Source organism: Nyctereutes procyonoides, unplaced genomic scaffold (assembly GCF_905146905.1).
Source record: "Nyctereutes procyonoides isolate TBG_1078 unplaced genomic scaffold, NYPRO_anot_genome, whole genome shotgun sequence".
NCBI classification, from domain to species: domain Eukaryota; kingdom Metazoa; phylum Chordata; class Mammalia; order Carnivora; family Canidae; genus Nyctereutes; species Nyctereutes procyonoides.
In genome coordinates this window covers 72,343,291-72,362,224 of record NW_026575146.1, presented here as the reverse complement: position 1 = coordinate 72,362,224, position 18,934 = coordinate 72,343,291, and the positions used below count along the sequence as shown (strand labels likewise).

At 59.3% G+C, this 18,934-nt stretch overlaps 3 protein-coding genes across 9 annotated transcripts in view; all 3 read right to left on the bottom strand.

The window, feature by feature from the left end:
- Positions 1 to 3,411: 3,411 nt before the first annotated feature.
- JOSD2 (Josephin domain containing 2) lies at positions 3,412 to 7,309 on the bottom strand. Of its 4 annotated transcripts, none has more exons than XM_055312044.1 (5): positions 6,905 to 7,309; positions 6,205 to 6,367; positions 4,741 to 4,866; positions 3,800 to 3,994; positions 3,412 to 3,694 (listed from the first exon to the last, which is right to left on the bottom strand). In XM_055312044.1, the coding sequence occupies exons 2-5, from the start codon at positions 6,348 to 6,350 to the stop codon at positions 3,595 to 3,597; spliced, it is 567 nt and encodes a 188-aa protein (XP_055168019.1). In that variant the 5' UTR covers positions 6,351 to 6,367; positions 6,905 to 7,309; the 3' UTR covers positions 3,412 to 3,594. The 4 variants fall into 4 exon arrangements, with proteins under 4 accessions (XP_055168019.1, XP_055168018.1, XP_055168017.1 ...); XM_055312043.1 differs by having other exon boundaries at positions 6,205 to 6,364; XM_055312042.1 differs by having other exon boundaries at positions 6,947 to 7,309.
- Positions 7,310 to 7,440: 131 nt separating this feature from the next.
- ASPDH (aspartate dehydrogenase domain containing) lies at positions 7,441 to 9,796 on the bottom strand. 2 transcript variants are annotated; one of them, XM_055312038.1, is made up of 7 exons: positions 9,670 to 9,796; positions 9,008 to 9,152; positions 8,682 to 8,766; positions 8,439 to 8,588; positions 8,136 to 8,356; positions 7,910 to 8,064; positions 7,441 to 7,576 (listed from the first exon to the last, which is right to left on the bottom strand). In XM_055312038.1, the coding sequence occupies exons 1-7, from the start codon at positions 9,722 to 9,724 to the stop codon at positions 7,533 to 7,535; spliced, it is 855 nt and encodes a 284-aa protein (XP_055168013.1). In that variant the 5' UTR covers positions 9,725 to 9,796; the 3' UTR covers positions 7,441 to 7,532. The 2 variants fall into 2 exon arrangements, with proteins under 2 accessions (XP_055168013.1, XP_055168012.1); XM_055312037.1 differs by having other exon boundaries at positions 7,441 to 8,064.
- A 2,905-nt stretch (positions 9,797 to 12,701) lies between these two features.
- Positions 12,702 to 18,934, bottom strand: part of LRRC4B (leucine rich repeat containing 4B) — a 38,246-nt gene continuing 32,013 nt past the window's right edge. For all 3 annotated transcript variants that reach the window (XM_055310817.1, XM_055310815.1, XM_055310816.1), the window contains one exon: positions 12,702 to 14,693. In XM_055310817.1, the coding sequence (XP_055166792.1) occupies positions 12,837 to 14,693 (1,857 nt within the window). In that variant the 3' untranslated portion in view covers positions 12,702 to 12,836. The remainder of the gene's footprint in view (positions 14,694 to 18,934) is intronic.

Here is an 18,934-nt window from a genome sequence, read left to right as displayed (position 1 = left end):
GCGGGAGGCCAGACACAGAAAGAGGGAGAGACTGAGGCCAGGAGAAGTAGGGGGGAGGGACGGAGAGGCGGGAGAGGAGAGAGACAGGGGTGGGAGTAAGAGAGCTGGAGAGAGATGGAAAGAGGGAGAGAGACGGAAGGAAGAGGAGCGAGCAGGGGAGAGGCTAGGGGGGCAGGCAGAGATGTAGAAACGGGGGAGGTGGAGGGATACGGAGCGAGAGGGAGACAGGGCAGGACGGGGTGAGGCAGGGGAGAGAGAGACACGGAGAGAAGGGGGCAGGCGGGCAGAGACCGGGACGGAGAGTAAGAGACAGGGAGAAGGAGAGAGAGAGAGAGAGAATGGGCCGAGCCGCTGGGCAGACGGCGGGGAAGTCGAGGAAGGAGCCCGGTCCCTCTCACCTGGCGTCGGCGGCGGCCGCCCCACAGGCCCGCATGGACAATTTAAGGGGCGCCCTGGGGGCGGGACCACCCGCTACACACACCTTATCTGGTCAGCCCCCGGCTCCGAGAGCTAAATCGGGCCTCAGCTGTCAGCACTGGGGTGCGCGGAGACAGCTGTCACCCCACCCTGCACCTGTCGCGTGACTGCAGCCTCCCTCCTGCGGGTTGGCGGGGCACGCCCCCAACGGGCGGCCTGGGACCCTGGGGAGCCCCTCACCCCCACCACCCCGCGGAGCTCTGGGACCAGCCTGGGTCTTGCCTGGTACCCGGGAACAGGGGCTCCCCCCCAGCAGGTGGGGCTAGTGAGGGGGGGTCGTGCGTTCTGCAGGGGGAGGGGGAACGGCAAGCCCTGTGCAGAGCGCAGGAGGGGGAGGGCCCGAGGGGTGAGAGCAGGAGGGGAGGGGGCCCGGACCCCGCCCCGCCCCCACTCCCTCTCCAGGTCCCACCCCGAGCTGCAGCTCCGGCTCCTTGCTCGGACCATATTAGGCCTTGGCTGGGAAGGCACCTGGGGAAGTCACTCAGGCCCGAGAATAGAAACACTCAGGGAGTCCCGCCAGGCTGTCTGGGACCAGGGGACACTGGCAGGCACAGAGGGTAGGGGTTGGGGGTTGAGGGGAGGAAGATAGGGGACCCAGGAGGCAGAGCCTGAGAGACCAAGAGAGGGACACAAAGGGAGAGACAGGGAGTCAGAGACCCAGGTGTGGGAGAGGCAGAGACCAGGCATGGCAGATGTGGGGGCTGCCCCCAAAGTTGGGGTGTTCTGGGACTCCAACAGTTGCTAATATGCTCTTTGACTTTGTGCTTTACAAGTTCCCCTTTGACCTCCAGAAGTCTTGGAACCAGAACTGGCCAAGTCCACATCTCAGCGTCACAGCTGGCTCCACGAGCACAAGCACCTGCTCTATCTGCACCCCACCTTCTTTCTGGTGTCAGGGTTTAGCTTGTGTCCTTACGAGATATTTGCTGTCCGGAAGGAACCCAACCTGAGGTGGAGTCAGGGACCCAGGCCCCAAACAGGGGCCCACCTGCCTCTCCCCGCCCATGGCCTCCCTATGTCTCTTGGTCCCCCATTTCTGCCCACCCCAAAAAAAGAGGCCCTGCCCTATCTGCTTCCCTCCCGAGGCTCATATACACTCCTCCAGACCCCTGAAGCCATTTCCAGAGCCCCTGACCAGCCCCCCCGCCCCCCCCCCCGCCATATCATCTGATCTGTCACATCCCTTACATCCTACTGAGCTCACCGAACCACTCTTTATCTGTTGGGGTGGCCCCACTGTCCCGGGATCCCCTGGCCAGACCCCTGAATGCCCTCCTCATTCTCCCTTGCCTTTGCCTCCAAAGCCCAGCAGAGCAGAGCTGCCTGGACTGTGTCCCTCCTCTCTCTCCCCAGGGACCAGCTCTGGCCTCCATCATCTCCCATCTGGCCTCCTCCCAGAGCTCCCTGCCCCAGGCTGTCCCCACACTGCTCCCCCCACCCCAGGGGGATTTCTGAACCCAGGACTGAACTGTCACCGCCCTGGTGGCCCCCACCTGCTGTCCTGGACAAGGTCCAGCCCTCAGGCCCCTCCTTGAAGGCCCTGTGGCCTGGGGCATGGCAGGGACCCACTGTCATCCCTAGTCACCTGGTCAGTGACCAGTAGTGGTTGCCCCCCTTGGATTCCAGAGCTCATTCAGAGTTGTTTCCCATTCTGGAATGGTCCCCTTCCTTCCCACACTGGCCCTTTGGAGAGCCCCCTTCAGCCTTCTGGAGCCAGTCCCCCATCTTCCTCTAGCCCCCTGGAGGTCCCTCTTAAAGCCCCTTGAACTGGGGCTTCCTGTCCCTTTGTGTCTTCCTCCCAGCCTGAGAGCAAGTGCCTGGCTTCAGATGCGTAGACCAGTTGCAGAGGTAGGGGCCAGGGGAGCCGTGTGAATGGCCAACCGGACAAGGAAGCTGCAGCAAGGGGATGGATGGGGAGGGGCCACAGAACAGGAGGGGTCTCGCTCAGTGGAGAGAAGACACCAAATGGGTGCCTGTCCTCCTCCTGCTCAAATCCCTGAGGGTTGGTCTTCCCCCTTCATCACCTCCTCCCCCCACCCTGACCCACCAGCCTCACTCCAGCCACAGCAGCCTCCCCAGGGCCTTTGCACTGATTGTTCCCTCAGCCTGGAATGCCTTTCCTCCCCAATTCCCCTGCTTCAGCTGTGGCTCCAACTGCCCTAAGTGAATCTACCTGTGCTGTGCGGGCTCCTGTGGCTGCTCTGGTAAAATTAGTGGCTTAAAACAGCACACATGCATTCGCTTCCACTTGCAGAGGAGAGAAGTCCAATGAGCATCACTGGGCTGGAGTCAGGGTGTCAGTCTGATTCCTGGCTCACTTTAGCCCCTAGGGGTGCCTCTGTGTCCCTGCTCTGGCCCCTTCGCGTCTTCAAAGCCGCTCACCACGTAGCATCTCTGACTTGCTTCCTTCACCAGGTTTCCTACGGATTCTCCTTTCCTGTTTCCTCCTCTGCCTTTCAGGACCCTCGGATGGCATCCTCCCTCCCCCATTAACATGGGATCATTTCCCAGTTTCAAGGCCAGTGGATGAACAAGGTTGGTTGCCCTCCACCTCCTAACAGAACACAGTGGCAGCTTCCGGGGGTCATGGCGTGGCCATCTCTTGGACAACTGATGGAGCAGAATCAAGAATCCAGAAAGAAACTTGCTTTCTCCCCTGCCCTTATCCCACCAAACACCCTGGATCGCACCTATTTGCTCTTGGTCTCTGCCTGCCAATGGCTCATAAGGGCAGGGACTCCTGCTATTTTCTTCTGTGGCCCTGATGAAGAAACTGAGGCCCAGAGAGGTGGGTGACTCACCAGACCTGGTGGAGAGCCAGCACGTGACCTCCCAGGCTCTAGTCAATGCCCGGCTGGCTAGCGGAGGGCCCCCTCCCCACCCCTCTCCAGGATCCCCTGGAGGGAAGGGCCCCCCAGGCAGATGCAGGCCAGGCCGGGAGCAAATAAGCAGATTTATTGAGGCAGCAGTGGCATCAGGGAGCAGGGGGTTTGGAAGGGGGCTGGGGCCTCCACGGGGTCCATGAGGTGCGGGCCTAGCCCTTTCCCAGCACGCAGGGGCCAGATCTGGAGGCGTAGAGACTGCACGACAGGTGGCCCACTTCTTGCCTCTGCTGGGTCAGACCGTCCGCAGCCAGCAGCCCTTCTCTTCCACCTCCTTGGTCACCACCAGCAGCACCTCACACAGGCCCTGGGCCAGGGCAGCTGCCAGGAAGGCCCTGGGCAGAGAGATGAGGAGACTGAGGCCCAGGAGCCTGGGCGATGCCTCCTGGGGAGTGGGGAGCCAGTGCCAAGCCCCAGCCCCAGAGTCACCTTCCCCTCACCTGACACCATCCTCGTCCCCCAGGGCCTCGGGCGCCCGCAGTTTGGAGTCGAGGTTGTAGTAGACGCCATCCACCTGGCGGAGGGCCACCCAGTGCCGCCGGCGCAGTGGCAGGGACAGCAGCCCCAGGGACATGGGTGAGGGCAGGTTCAGGATCAGTCCCAGTACCTGGGACAGGGCCAGGTGGGACAGGGGCCTGTGTGGGTGGAGCGGGGACATGGCCATCAGTGTCCTGTGCTCACCCACTGGCCCAGGGGTACTGAACTCGTGGGAGCCAGGCTGGCATGACAGCAGGAGCCTCCTAGGCCTGCCCAAGGACTCTCTTCGCTCAGCAACACTCTTTATTTCCTTTCACTCACCCATGCACCCAAATCTCCCACCCATCTAGTGACCACCCCCCTCAACTACCCAACTATCGTACACCCAAACATCATTCATCTACTGATGTAACTGATCAGCCAGCCAGCCACCAGCTCAACAACTTACCCACCACCCTCCAACACCTCATCCAGTCTTTAGCCATCCACCTGTCCACCTGTCCATCCATCCCTCCAACTATCCAACCACCTATTAGCTATCCATTGCCTATCAATTATCCATCCTTTATTAACTCATCCACTTCGTCAGTCAACCACCACCTCCTCAACACATCCAATTACCCATTTACCATCCACCTCATTACCAGATTACTGTCTACCTACCCACTATCCATCCATTGGCTCATCCTATTGTCCGTCCCGTCATCCCACTCATCTTTGTACCATCTCCCAACCCCTTGGCTGGCCATCCATCTATCATCCACCCATGCAAACCTTCCACTCATTGTACCCCTCCCTTCTCACCTCCTATCCACCAACCCTCTGCTTTATCTCACACCGATATTGTCACACCACACCCACTGTGCCAGGCTCAGCACACATGACGCAGTGCTTGGGGTCCCACCTCCTTCTGTCCCACCACACGGTGGCCAGGCCCAGCCCCTGCAGGGCTGCCATGATCACGTTGACATCATAGTTGCCGGTGCCGAGGAGGCTGCGATGGGGATTCAGCCGGGAGTCTGGGGCCAACCTAGTCAGGGGATGGTCAGAGCTTGAGCTGGGGGTCCCTGAAAAGGTCTTGCCCTCCCTACAAAGCAGGAGAGTCCCAGGGACCTTGAATCACCCAGCCTTTGGACTCTTCCCTTTGCTCAATCCCATGGCTCATCAGCCCCAAGCCTGATCCCACCGTCCCCAACTCTCTCTGCCCTGTCCTATAGCCACATTTCCCTGCGCAGGCCTTGTCCTCCCTGACCTGAAGCCTCATCTGGTCTCCCCACCTCTCCTCCAGCCATCCCCCAGCTCAGGAGGCCCACCTTGCCACTATTTGTCTCTCTGGGTCCTGCCTTCTCTGAACAGTGGCACCTTTGTTCTTTCTCTAGGCCCTTGGTGGGCAGGGGGAGGGGGAGGGGCAGGGGCTGGAGAGGGAAAGTCTGTGTATTATTTTCCTGCATATCTGTTTGCCCGACCTCCCTCAGGGCAGGGCCTATACTGGACTCATCTCTGGGTCTCCAGCATGGCCTCGGCATCCAAGAGTTGATGGACCCCTGTTGTGAATAGCAGAGGAGATGAATAAATTCTATAACAATTGATCTGAGGGGCTGGGACTCTGCCTGAGGATGCTGGAGGGTCCATGGGAGGGCTGTAAGCAAGAGTGAGGAAGACAGGATCATCTCTGGGTGGAGCCTCATGTGGGTTACTGAAGGAGGAGGGATCCAGGAGATGACAGGCTTGGGGTGCGACCGAGGCTGTGGGGACAGAGAGGAGGAGACAAGGCAGAGCGGGAATAGAGGAGCGATGTTTGAAATGTTGCATGGTGAGGAGGAACATTCCCGGCTGCCAAGAGAAGGAAGCCGTGCCAGAAGGAAAAAAACAGCCTGTGCAAAGGGCCAGAGGCATCATAGCAGGGCTCATCTGGGGACTGGGGAGGACTGTGGTTTGGGGGGTGCAGTGAGCTAAGAAGCTGCAGAGGAAGGTGGGGACCCAGAGCATGCAGGGCCTGGGGTATTAGGGTGCAGGACTTGGGACTTCTCCCAGGGCTGCTGGGGAGCAGTGTGAGGGCTGTGAGCAGAGGATAGCGGGGTTGGCACTGTGTATAGTGTGGACAGGCGGGGAAAATCCAGAAGCTGGGAGGCTGGAGGGGATGTGAGGATGAGGATCCAGATAAGGGAAGGTGAGGTCTGAGCTGGGGCAGTTGCGTGGCCGTGGTGAAGGGCAGGTGTGGGCAGCAACATCTCCATGTCCCAGGCTCAAGGTTCCCCAGGTGGGTGTTGGAAGGCCCGGGCTCTGTCCCTGCCTTGCTGTGAGACCTGGTTGGGTCGCTCTGCTCCCGAACCCTGCTTCTCCAGGGGTTAGGGCGGGTGACGGTCACCTCTTGCAGATCTCATCGGCAGCCTCCTGGCTAAAGAGCTGCTGCTGCAGGACGTTGTTAAGGGCGTGGACGGCACACAGCTCCAGGCGTTGCCGTTCGTGATAAACGGAGGGCCGGCTCGGCTGTGCTCCTGGGGCCTGGGACATGCCGTCCTCGGCTCCTGCTTGGGGGCGAGGGAAGAAGGTACTTGGGGGCCCGGGATCTGGAGGCCCAACCTGCCAGCAGGTCTGGGGGGCACTGCCATTGAAGTGGGGGCTCAGGGCAGCCCAAGGGGACACTGGGCCGCTGACCCTGGCTCCCCAGGCCTTCTGGCAACGGGGTACCTCCCTCCCCTATTGCTAGGAAAAGGGCTCTCCTACTCACCTAGCAACAGAGGGCTACCCCTGCCACATCCCTAAGTGGAAGGGATGGTGGTCACCGAGCAAACCCCCTCCCCTGTCCCTAGGTAACGGGGTCCTTCTCTGGTTCCATAACAACAGACGACCCCCTCCCCAACTAGGTAACAAGCCTCTCCTCTGGTTTCTTAGCAATAGAGAAATCCTCTCCCCTGTTTCTAGGTAACAGGGTCTCCTCCAGTCGCCTAGCAACACAAGACTCCCCTCCCCTATCACAAACAACAGGGTTTTCTGCTCCCGTCTCTCGGCAACAGGACCCCCCTCCCCGGACACCAAGGAACAGAGCCTTTCCCCCCGACCCATACCCCAACCGCGGCGCTCGCCCGTTGCCTGGCAACGCCCCTCACCCCTCCTGCCTCTCTGCTCCCCGAAACCAGGGGTTCCCGCATCCCCCTGGGCGGCGGCTGTGGGTTCCGACCGCGGGGCGGGCAACACCGCGCTGTGACTGGCCAGGCCGGACGCACACAGCTCCCAGCGGCCCCCGCGTGCCGGACTACAGGTTCCGGCGGCCCCCGCGAGGCCCTTCGGCTTGGATCGGAACTTCCGGGGAGCTTGGCTCGGAAGTCCACTGCAGCCGGGAGGACGCAGAACTGCAATTCGGTCGCTGCGGCGAATCCCGGAAATATGCCCTACAGGGTCCCTCCTCTTTGCGTGCAGGGGCCACGCCCCCTGATGCTCAGAGGATTCTGGGAAATGTAGTGTGTAGGCTCTCGCGAGAGCTCCCGGGAGTGTGACTCCGGCAGGTGTTCATCCTCCATGGTGGCACCAAGTCTAGTGTGAAGTCGCCGCGTGACGTCACAGAAGGGAACCAAGGGACCAGAGACAACGGACCATGCAGGGAGAGGAGCCTCCAGTGTTTACTGAGACAGCGGGAAGGCCCGGGATGGGGACGTAAATGAGACGAAGATGTCCACCAGGGAAGGAGGCGGCTTCTCAGCAGAGATGGATCCCCGGCCTGGAGGGGAGCTGGCAGCAGCCTGCGGGGGGGCGGGGGGGAGATACAGGGAATAAAAGGCTGGGACCGCGCGATGAGGAGAGTCAGACACCTGCTGGGAGGGACCGACCCGGGTGGGGGAGGAGACACACAGGGAGAAGGGTGGTGGGATCCCAGCGAGAGGCAGAGAAGGGAGGTTCCTACAGGGATGGGTCTCTCAAGAGTCAAAGCCGGGGAGGAGAAAGTGAAGGAGACACAGACAGAAAGATCAGTCAACTAGAGACCATATCAGACCCGCAGACCCAGACCCAGCCAGGACCTGGGCTCTGCCGGTCGCAGAGCCAGGGCCTGGGGAGAGGGGCCGCAGGGGCCGCACCCAGGAGGCTGCGCCAGAAGGCGGTAACGGTGGCCGAGCCCGTGACGGCGCCTGGCTCAGCGGGATTCTCTCTGTGGGTGTGCACAGCAAAGCTTCGGCCCGAGGGGCCCGGGGGGCCGCGCAGCTCCACGTCCACCACGTGCATGTCTGTGAGGCTGGGACAAGCAGGGTGGTGAGCCTGGCTGGCCTGGCCCCCCGCCTGACCCTCCCACACACCTTAGCTCACCTGAGATCAGCCACAAGCACTCCGACCACGTGGTCAAAACCCAGGCTGGGGGCGGCCAGTGCAGCGGCCGCCATGGTGTTGGAGTTGCGAGGGGCCAAGGGGCAGAGCCCACGGACAGGGCCTTCGTAGAGCACTGTGCGAGGCCCAGTGCTGGGCACTGCAGCCAGCCGTCCCTCGAGCCGGAAGCCATCGGGGTGCGTGGCCATGGTGACACGAAGACTCTGGAAGTGACAGCCAGGGTGACAGGGCCGGGGGTCTCTGGAGGCCCCCTCTGGTTTGCCCGGGATCCCGGCGGGTCCTCACCTGGAGGCCCCCTGCTGCGTCCAGTCTGGTGATGTCCTCAGTGCCCCACAGGGCCCCCCGGGCCACGAACACGGCATGGTGCCAGCGATGCGAGGCCTCTCGCAGCTGCTGCTCTGTGGCCTGGTCAGCCAGGGCTGAGGGGGACCCCACCTGGAGTGGATGGAGGTGGGGGGGTTGCTGAGGTCAGGGGATGGATCCCACTGTAGGGTAGGGTGGGGCCGAGGCAGGCAGGGCAGGGCTCACCAGGAGGTTGGCATAACGCAGGATTTTTGCCCCAGATTCCTGGATTATTTTGGGATGGGCCACTTCCACCACAAGGTCAGGGTGCCTGGGGGAGGGGAGAGATGGGGGAGGGCCTTGGAGAGGCATTGCAGCTCCCCTCCTCAGACTCCCTCAGAGCCTCTGGAGGCCCGTTGCTCTTCACCCTGTTCTGAGGGGAAGCAGGATGGTTTGTCCTGTCTCACGTTTGGCCCAGAGAGGGTAAGGGACGTGCCTGGGATCACAGCACCTGAGGGAGATCAGAACAGGAGCTTCAGGGAGCCCCAGCCTTTCATGGGGAGATCACTGACCTCTCCCCAAGAGCAGCGAGGTTCTGGAGCTGCAGGTCAGGGGGCACGCTTCCTGCCATTCGTCCTGGGTCTCGATTCCAGACAAAAACAAGTTCTAGGCCCAGTTCTGGTCCCTGAGTCAGCAGGTGAGAAACAAGGGACTGTCCTGGGGGGAGGGAGGAAGATTCAGTGAGAGAGGGACAGGGACCCAGAAGGAGGGGGACCCAGAGAGATGGAGGCAGAGACCCAGAGGGAGGGGGACAGGGACCTGGAGGAAAGGGATAGGGACCCGGGGGAGGGGGACAAGGACCTGGGGGAGGGCTAATCAGAAAGATGGGGGCAGAGACCCAGAGGGAGGGGGACAGGGACCCATGGGGAGGAGGACAGGGACTCAGAAATACCGGAGCTGAGGGAGGGTACACTGACCCAGGTGGGGTGGGGCAGGGGGGACACAGAAGCTTAGGTAGAGGGCAGAGAATCAGAAGGGGGGGAGAGGGACCCAGAGAGGGGGATGGGGCCCCGTGGTGGGAAGTGGACGGTGCTCAGGCAGACACAGGGGCAGAGCCAGGGTGCAGATAAAGACCCCTGCCCCCTTTCCCAGAGGAAAGTATGTGTGGTGGGTGAAGAGCTTTGGGGCTTCAGGAAGAGGCCAGGGGAAGAGGCCCCAGAGGTGGGGGACTCACCAAGGCGGCCGTAGCCCACCACCCCTACCCTCCTCAGGACCCCGTCAAGAGCCATGTCCTGGAATCTGGTGGCCTGCGTCAGGCCCCAGCTCTCAGCTGCTCACTGCCCCCCTCCCCTCCAGGCCTGGGCAGTGGCTGATCTTTGGACATTTGACCCTTGATCCTCTCCAGAGCCTCCCTTCCCCACAGTGGCTCAGTGGAGAGGGTGTGGGTCGGCTGGGTGGGGGTGGGGGTGAGGATCCTGGGGCGGTGGGCACTACGCCTTGGGAGTCCAGGGCCCCGCGTGGCCTCCACTGTACTCAGCCCCTTCCTTCCCTGCATTCTACCCTCCTCCCTTCCTGCTGATGTGGAAAATTTCCTCTGCAGTCCCCAGCCCCCCTTTCTGGCCAGCCAGGTTGTCATGGAAACTGCATCCTGCTTGGGGTGGGGGTAGAGAGGGTTGGGAGCCAGGGAGAAGAGCTGCTGATGGGGTCTCAGGGCTCCCAGTCTGTCCCTTGCTCCTGGGTTTCTGGTCCCTGCCCTCAGGCCTGCTACGCAAACCCCAACCCCATGCCTAGGCACCCGTGTTTCTTGTCAACGTTCCTCCTCCATCTTTTCCTCCCTTGGTTCTGTCCCTGACTCTTTTGCTCCCTCCCATTGCTGTCTCTGGGCCTCTCCCTGGACCTCCAGCCCTCCAGCCCCGCCCCGCCTTCTCTGGGCCAGCTGCCATTCTGTCCCCAGCTGGGCCAGGCCCCGCATCTCCTCCCCACCCCACGTTCCCCGGGAGGCCTGGCCTGGTGGCGCCCCACAGGCAGAACAGAGCTGGAGCCCGGCTCATCCCAGCTCTGTTGCTGCAACCCACCCCATCGTCCCCAGTCCTGCTAATCCCAGCTCTGTTGCTGCACGCACCCCCTACCCCCGAGTCTGTCTCCAGTCTGGTTGACCCTCTGTTCACCTGACTTCTCACCTTTCATCTACTCCTCTCGCAACTACAATGCCACCCCCCCAATACTGAGCTCTCACTCCCACAGTCCGCCCCCTCTCCCCACCTCCCACTGACTAAGGAGAAGTCCGTGGGGCCTGCGGAGGCCCTGAGGTCCCCCCAAATAAGGCCCAGCCACTAGCCCCTGCAGGTGCCTGGCATCAGAGATGGTGACGACGGAGGCTGCGGCAGCAGTGCGGCTCCCTGCCCCCAGCCACCACCTGGTACCCGCTGCAGTATTGCCATGGCAACCAGGATCGCAGTGAAAGAGGATGGGAGAGAAAGAGCATGAAAGGGAGCGACAGGGAGCCAGGCTCCAAGAGTCCCAGGTCGACAAGTGGGAGCAGACAGTCGCAGGCAGACAGGGCCAAGTGGGAGCAGACAGTCGCAGGCAGACAGGGCCGGAGACCCCAGACGACCATCGCAGGGGCAGGCAACTGTCGCCGGCGCCTAAGGGAAGAAAGTGCTTTAGTAGGAGTCCCATGTCGTCGAGAGATAAGATGCTGTGGTGTGTACACAGCCAGAGAAGGGGGCACAGAGCACACATGACCCAGGCCTGCCGAGTATGGGGCCCCAGTCCTGTCCGTGGGCCCCGTCTGCCGGGAGCAGCGCCTCATCCCCAGCACACCCTCCACTTCCATCGGGCTGTGCGGGGCTAGACAGCACAAGACTGCGGCCCTGGCACCTCCCACCAGCAGCTGCCCTGCCTGCTGTCCCCTCGACCCCTGGGGTTCCCTCCACCTGCTGGCTCCTGTCCCTCCCAGGGCTCTGTGGGAGCCCCTGCGCCTCTGAGTTACAGCGCCACCCTCTCCCGCTCCCTTCCCTCTGCCTCTGAATCTGACGGAAGTGCAGCCTTCAGCCCAGCTGGCAGGCCCAGCAGCCAGGAGCACCTCACGCCCTTGCCCTTCCCCGTGCAGCCTGACCCCTTCCTCCCGGCAGGGGCTTGTGGGTTTGCAGAGGGGTCTGCAACGCTCCGGTTTGGCTCCATTGTGGATTGACTCGTGTCCCTTAAAAAGATGTGTTGAGGTCCTGACCTCCAGGACCCGTGAATGTGATCTTATTGGGAAACAGGGTCTTTCAGATGAGCAAGTTAGGAGGTCCTGCTGCAGCAGGGTGGGCCCTAATCCCGTATGGCCGATGTCCTTCATTAAAAGGGAATTTGGACAGAGAGATGGAGGGTGCGCCCAAGGAAGACTGGAGTGTATCGGAGCTAGAAGAGGCAGCAAGGATCCTCTCCTACGGGCTCCAGGGGGAGCACGCCCCGCCCACACCTCCTGGACTCCTAACTGGGAGTCACTCAGCCCGTGGAACCGGAGGTGGGGGTGGGGGTGGGGTGGTCATGAGTGGGCGGGAGAGGGTGGGGACAGGGCCAAGGGGCCCAGTACATCCGGGTGCGCTGGGTGCCTGAGTCCGTCTCCGGGGCTTCTGAGGTCAAGGGTGAGGGACCTAAGGGCCCCCAGAGGTGCTGACCCCCCTGACCCTCCGGGTGGGGCCCCTAACACTTGACTTCTCCAACCTCGTTGTGCCCCAGGCCGGTATTCACTCTGTTTTCTCTGTCCTCCATGCTTTCATGACCCAAAAAAATATTTTTTTTTTTTACTTTTTCCGTGTTTTTTTTTTAAAGTAATTACAGAGCAGGTAGTCGTTGACGCAAACCTCCCTTCAGTATCAAAAGAGTCTGTGGGGCAGGTGAGAGCCAGGGGTGGAAGGAGGGGAAGGGCAGGGGGTCTGGAGGCTCTGACCGCGTCTGTCTCTTCAGTTTCGAGGGCGGAGGGGCGGGAGGGGGGACAGGCGTCAAACTGCAAAAAATGAACCGTAAAAGGAGGGTTGTTGGGGATGAGGGGAAAGGACACCCCCAAAAAGCTCCTCTCTCCCCCGGAAGGCGGAGGGCCGGGAAGGGTCGTTTGAGAGCGCGAGAAGGAAAAGCGGAGGGTTTCCAGCCACTTCTCCTGAATCCGGCATCCCCCTCCCTGCGCCTGGGATGGGGGCGGGGGGCGGCCGAACCGCTGAGGCTCGCGTCCCGGAGCCCCGCCCTGTCCTCGCGGGGGTGCGCCGCCCTGGGGTCCATACGCGGGCGGGGCTGCGGCCCCTCCGGCCCCCACCTGCCCCGCGCGGTCCGAGGGCGGGGCCAGGGCTGTGGGGAGGGTCCCAGGGGGGCCCGGGTCCCCGGGGGCGCGCCCCGTGCCCCCCACCCCGCCCAGCGGCTTCAGATCTGCGTCTCTTGCACATTCTCCTTGGAGCCACTCTTGAAGAGCAGAGGTTCGTGGATGGAGTTGAGCCCCGGGGGGCCCTTGCCCCCGCAGCCCCCGCCGCTGGGGTTGCCGCTGTAGTGCGCCTTGAAGGCGGCTGCCACGTAGTGGTGGTGGTTGAGGTGGTCGCGCTCCAGGGCGGGCAGGGCCAGGTGACTGTCCCCGCCCACGCCCCCCCCACCGGCCACTGCAGCAGCGGCGGCCACAGACACAGCCGAGGCGGCAGGCAGCTCGTCCTCCACGTTGATGATCTCCACGGTGCGCGTGGGCCCGTGGTGCTTGTGGAGCTGGTGCTGCTTGCGCAGCTTGTAGAAGGCCACGAGCATCACGGCAGCCATGAACGTGATGGCCACGAAACAGCCGATGATGATCTTGGTGGTCTTCATGACGTCGTCCAGGTCCTTGAGGGCGTTCTCCGTCACGTCCGTGATGGGCACCGTGAACGCCTTCTCCGTGGGCCGCGAGGAGCGTGGGGCGGGCGCCGTGGTGGACGACGAGGCAGGGCCTGCGGCGTCCCCTGGCCGGCCCCCGCCCCAGACGCCGTCCGTGGTGGGCCCGGGTGGCTCCTTCTCCGTCCCCCGCGGCTGCAGGGTCTCCTCTCCGGGCTGCGTCTCCAGGGTCTCCACGGTGACGGTGGTAAAGTAGGTGTAGCCGCCGCCCCCACCGCTTCCCGGGCTGCCCCCGCTGCCCCCAGGGCCACCGCTGCCGCCTCCAGGGCCACCGCCGCCAGCCGCCACGGGGTCCACGGCTGACACGTTGAGCGTGGCCGAGGCGGTGGTGTTGCCCGCGGAGTTCGTCACCATGCACGTGTACTGGCCCGTGTCCTGCACCGTGACATTGGTGAAGTTGAGTGTGCCATCGTGTAGGACTGAGATGCGCACACGGTAGGAGCCGTGGGTCATGAGGGTGCCATTGGGCGTCAGCCAGTTGACGGAGGTCATGGAGGTGCCCGTGCGACACTTGAGCTCCGCGGCCATGCCCTCTGTGACATTCAGGTCCGTGGGCGGCTCCACGATGACTGGCGCATAGCAGGTGAAGTGCGACTGGTCCAGCTCCCCAATGTAGCGGCCCTTGAGGCCGGCTGGCGCGTGGCAGCGGGCGCAGCACGTTGTATTGCTGGGCACTGTCTCCTTGAGCCACCAGCTCAGCCAGAGCACGTCGCAGTTGCAGTGCCAGGGGTTGTGGTTGAGGTGGACGCGCTCCAGGCGGTGCAGGGGGGTGAAGAGGTCGTGGGGCAGCGACATCAGGTTGTTGTGGGACAGGTTGAGCTCCTCCAGCGACTTGAGGTCGTCGAAGGCATTGCGCTCAATGGTGGCCACCTGGGCGTGCATGAGCCACAGCTTGCGCAGGCTGGTGAGGCCCTGGAAGGAGCCTGGGCGGATCAGGTCCAGCCGGTTGCCTGACAGCTCCAGCTCCTCCAGGCGCACCAGGGCTGTCAGGTTAGGGATGTCCTTGAGGTTGCACATGCCCAGGTTGAGGTAGCGCAGGTTGACCAGGCCCTCGAAGGCCGCCTCCGAGATGTACTCCAGCCGTTTGAGCTCGCCCAGGTCGAGGCGCCGCAGCGAGGGCACGCGGTTGAAGGCGTATGAGGGGATGCTCTCGATGGGGTTGTTGCGTAGCCAGAGCTCCCGCAGCTTGGACAGGTACTCAAAGGCCTGCGTGGGCACTGTCGTGAGCCGGTTGTCGAACAGCTCTAGCGTGTTGAGGCTGGGCAGCCCATTGAAGGCGCCCACCTCGATCTTGCGCACCAGGTTCTTGCTCAGCTGCAGGATCTCCAGGTGTCGCAGGTGCTTGAATGTGTCTGTCCGGATCACCTGGGGTGGGGGAGGGGAGACAGGTGAGAGTGAGGACCTGTGGGTAATCATCGGAGAGGGGCGCCACCACCAGGCCAGCCCTCTGTCCCTCGTAGTGGTGGGGCGGGGGAGTGAAAGACCGGAAGATCATGTTGGGTAACAGTTTGATGGTTTCTGACAAGGCTAAACACACCATTTACACGCATCACACACCATTACACACGGCCTGGCCAGCCCACTCCTGACTATTTCCCCGAGGGAAAGGAGAGCAGATGTCCCTCCAAGGTTGCCTGATGGGTGCCCCTGGCAGCCGTGCTCCTAACAGCCTAACTGGAAACAACCCAAATGTCTGTCGTCCGGGGAACAGCCAAACATGATGGCTCCTGAAAAGGAAGCAGCTATCGATACACATGGCGAATCTCATGGGGGGGGTGGGTGGGTATCGTGTTGAATAAGAGAAGCCAGACACAAAGGATGGCCTATGGTAGGGTCCCATTGGTTCCACATTCTGTGTGTCCTAAGCAGTGGTCTCTGAGTGCGTAGGGGGAGGCCAGGCTGGGAAGGGACATGAGAGAACTTTCTGGGGTGATGGAAAGGTTCTCAGCTGGGGTGGTGGCTATATGGATGAATACAACTGTCAAAACTCCCCAAACTGTACCTAAAACAGGGGCATTTTGTTATATGTAAATTAAACTTCAAAATGTAAGTTACGCCTCAGTAAAAAAGATTGAAAATACACCAACAGCTAACATGCACTGAGCCCCTCTTTGGCACCAGACACCATTCTAAATGCTTTATGGGCAACGACCCATTTAATCCGCCAAAACTGTCCTACGAGATAGGTGCTTACTCAATATCTGGGACTATGAAATCCATAAAGCTCTGAAAACCGGAAGATTTTCCCAAACTTTGGCACCAAGTACCATTCGGTGGTAGAGCCTGATCAGAACTCATATGAAGCTCGTTAAAGCTCTTCTTGCTCCCACACGTGCGACTATTCTGACACTTCACTCTAGAAGTAGTCCCACACTTGCTAAGGAGAAGGTCCCAGGGGGCGCTATAAACTATGTGCTGGACATTGGTACCTCACCCTTTAACAGCAGAGGCCAAAACACATCTGCTGTTTTAAAATTATCTCCATCTCAGCAGGAGGCAGAGAGAGGTCCAGTGACTCGCCCAAGGTCAGTCGGGAGGAGGTGACAGACTGGGACTGGCTGGAGGCCGGCTGTCCCTGCTCTTCACCCCTGAACTTGGCTGCACCCCCTCTCCCAGCTGAGGCAGAGGGGCCACAGGAGGGGCAGTGCTGGGCTGGGCACAGAGGCAGAACCTGACCAGATTCCCCTTAGCAGTCGCAGTCACAGTGCTGGCTACACTGAGTCATGGCCTACCCCGAAGCCATCAGATGGCATTTCTGAAGCCTTGTTAATGCCTTGGGGGAATGCCTGCATTATGATATTAGCCGGGAAATAGAGAACTCCAAACACCATACTATGTGGTCACCACTTTTTAAGATTTTACTTTATTTAAAGATTTTATTTTTACATAATCTCTCCACCCAGCATGGGGCTTGAACTCACAACCCTGAGATCAAGGGTAGCATGTTCCACTGACTGAGCAGGCCAGGCACCCTTCTGACTTCGTAGAATTTTAAAAAGAACCTGAAGAATTAGGTGTACTCATATATGCACCAAGACTGTAATACTCTAAGCTCCTGGTAATAAATTCCAGCTGTCGGGGATTAAGGGCAATTTTTATTTACTGATTTCTTTAGTGAACCTAAGTTACTTTTATAATAAGTAGAAAAACACTTTGAAAAGTTTTTTAGGGGCACCTGGGTGGCCCAGTCTGTTAAGTGTCCTACTCCTGATCTCAGCTCAGGTCTTGATCTCAGGGCTGTGAGTTCAAGCCCCACATTGGGCTTCATGCTGGGCATGGAAGCTACTTAAAAATAAATAAAGATTTATCTTTAAAAAGACTGTACCTGAGAGGCACCCAGCTTAAGGGACAATAAAGATTCTCGATACTGTCATAATCACAGAATAACAATAGCCACTACTTAGGTCAGTACTATTTTCAGCAGAAATACAATGTGAACTCCAGATTTACTTCTATATCTCCTAGAAGCCACATTAAAAAAAAAAAAGAAAAAGAAACAGGTGAAATCAATTTTAATACTAGATTTATTTAACCCACTCTATCTAGAATATTATGATTTCAACAGGTAATCAAGATGAGAACTTACGAATGAGATATTTTACCCTCTTTTTGCACCAAGTCTTTGAAACTCCATGTGTGGCTTACAGCCCATGTGCTCAGTGGCCCCGTGTGGCCAGTGACATCACATTAGGCCGGGCAGGTTTACCAGGTGCTTCCTTGACTCCTTGAAGCTTTGTGAACACAACTGTGTTTTATCCTCCAGCAGCTTTATGAGCTAGGACTGGTGGCGCCTGTTGCCGAAAGGTGGGAAAGGAAGCCCACAGAGGTGGCCAGTGGCTGGGACACCATCTGCACAGTGAAGACAGAGCCTGGTTCAGGCTCCTCCTCCTGGCTATGGGGCCTGTTAGTTGGACTCACTGGGCCTCCCATCCAGGGCTGGCCATGAAGGGAGAGTGAAAGCCATGTTGGGGGCCGTGCTGTGATCACTGGAGAGTGCTCAGGGGCTCTTGACCCATTGGTGGTGGTGTTGGCATTCCGCAACCAGCACACGATTGGGGTCAGGGCCTGTGAAGGGTGGCTCTTGGGACGGAGAGCCCCTTACTGCACCATCTAACTGAAAATCAGGGATATGAGCCTAACACTCGCTGGGTGGGACCCGCCAGACCTCCACTGGCCCTCTGTTCTCTGACTCCCCATCCTTTCCCCTCCTCTCCATCCCATGGCCCAGCCTTGCTCATCTTCCTCCTCTCCCACCTGGACACCAGGCCCCAGACTTCTGTTTACGCCCACACCCCGTGTTTCTCCAGGAGCCTCATTTTTCCCAGCACAAGGTTCTTCCACTCCACACTGACAAAGACTAGGAATGATGACGAGACTCCGGCCTCCAGCGGCACTGATGGGCTTGGGCTTGGCACCACCTCCCCTTCCTCTTCCAGTGTCACCCCCTCCTCCTTCTCCTCTCAGCAGGTCCCAGAATGAAGCCTCTGGGACTCTGCACTTGCTGTTCCCTCTGCCAGGAAGACTTCCCTACTTTTTTTCTGGCCTCCTGCCATCTGCCTATCAACACCCAGCTCCTATGCCACCCAGCCCCTGCCCCAGCCAACTACATGCCCTGGTCACCCATCAGAGTCCACACACCCCCAGGGGCCACTGTCTCAGGGGCCCTTCCCAACCAGAACTGAGGGTGGTTCCCTCTGTTCCCTCCGTGGCAATCAGATTCCTGAGGAGAACAGCCTGGGGCACCTGGCCTGAGGAAGGGGTCTTTGTATGCTCAGGGCAAAAGGAACAGATGAGGAGATACAATTGGGCTGTTAAAACTTTGCGATTCTCAGATCATGTGAACAGTTTCCAGGAACAGTGGGATGGAGTTTGGGGGGACAGCTCAGAGTAGGGACCAGGAAGGGACTGTCCCCTGGAACATACATCAGCTAAAATCTCCTACAAGCTTTGGTGGACATTAGATAGAATAACAAAGCAAATTTCCATATGCCTTTCCCCCTGCTGCTGATAAAAGTGATATATACTCATTTCAGGAAAAAGTCTACAAAGAAAAGAAAAATCAGCCACAGGCCCTCTACTTACATTAACAATTTGGCATACATCCTTACAATCTTTTTTCTATGTATATAATGCAAAGATATATCTCTTTTTCACATTTTTTAATATTTTACAACATTTTGGTGACATAATATACTCTCCTTGGCCCTATATTAATAGTATTATACTGGAGGGCTGCCTGGCTGGCTTAGTTGGTAGAGCGTGTAACTCTTGATCTCAGAGTCGTGAGTTTGAGCCCCATGTTGAAGGTAGGGATGACAAATAAAAATAAAACCTAAAAAAATAGTATTACACTGTATTTTCCCATTTTGTAATATATGCTTCAAAAATGATTTCCGTGGCTATCTTGAATTGTTTCCCAGGGTTATACCTCCCGTGGGACCTTGAGATGGACTTGCCGGGATTAATTATTTCTTTTCCTTAATACGCTTCTGCCTTCTCTAATTTCCTGTAGTGAACATGGCTAACATTTATTTATTTTATTTGTTTGTTTATTTATTTATATAGAATACAGTAGACTGTATTCTTTTTTTTTAAGATTTATTTAT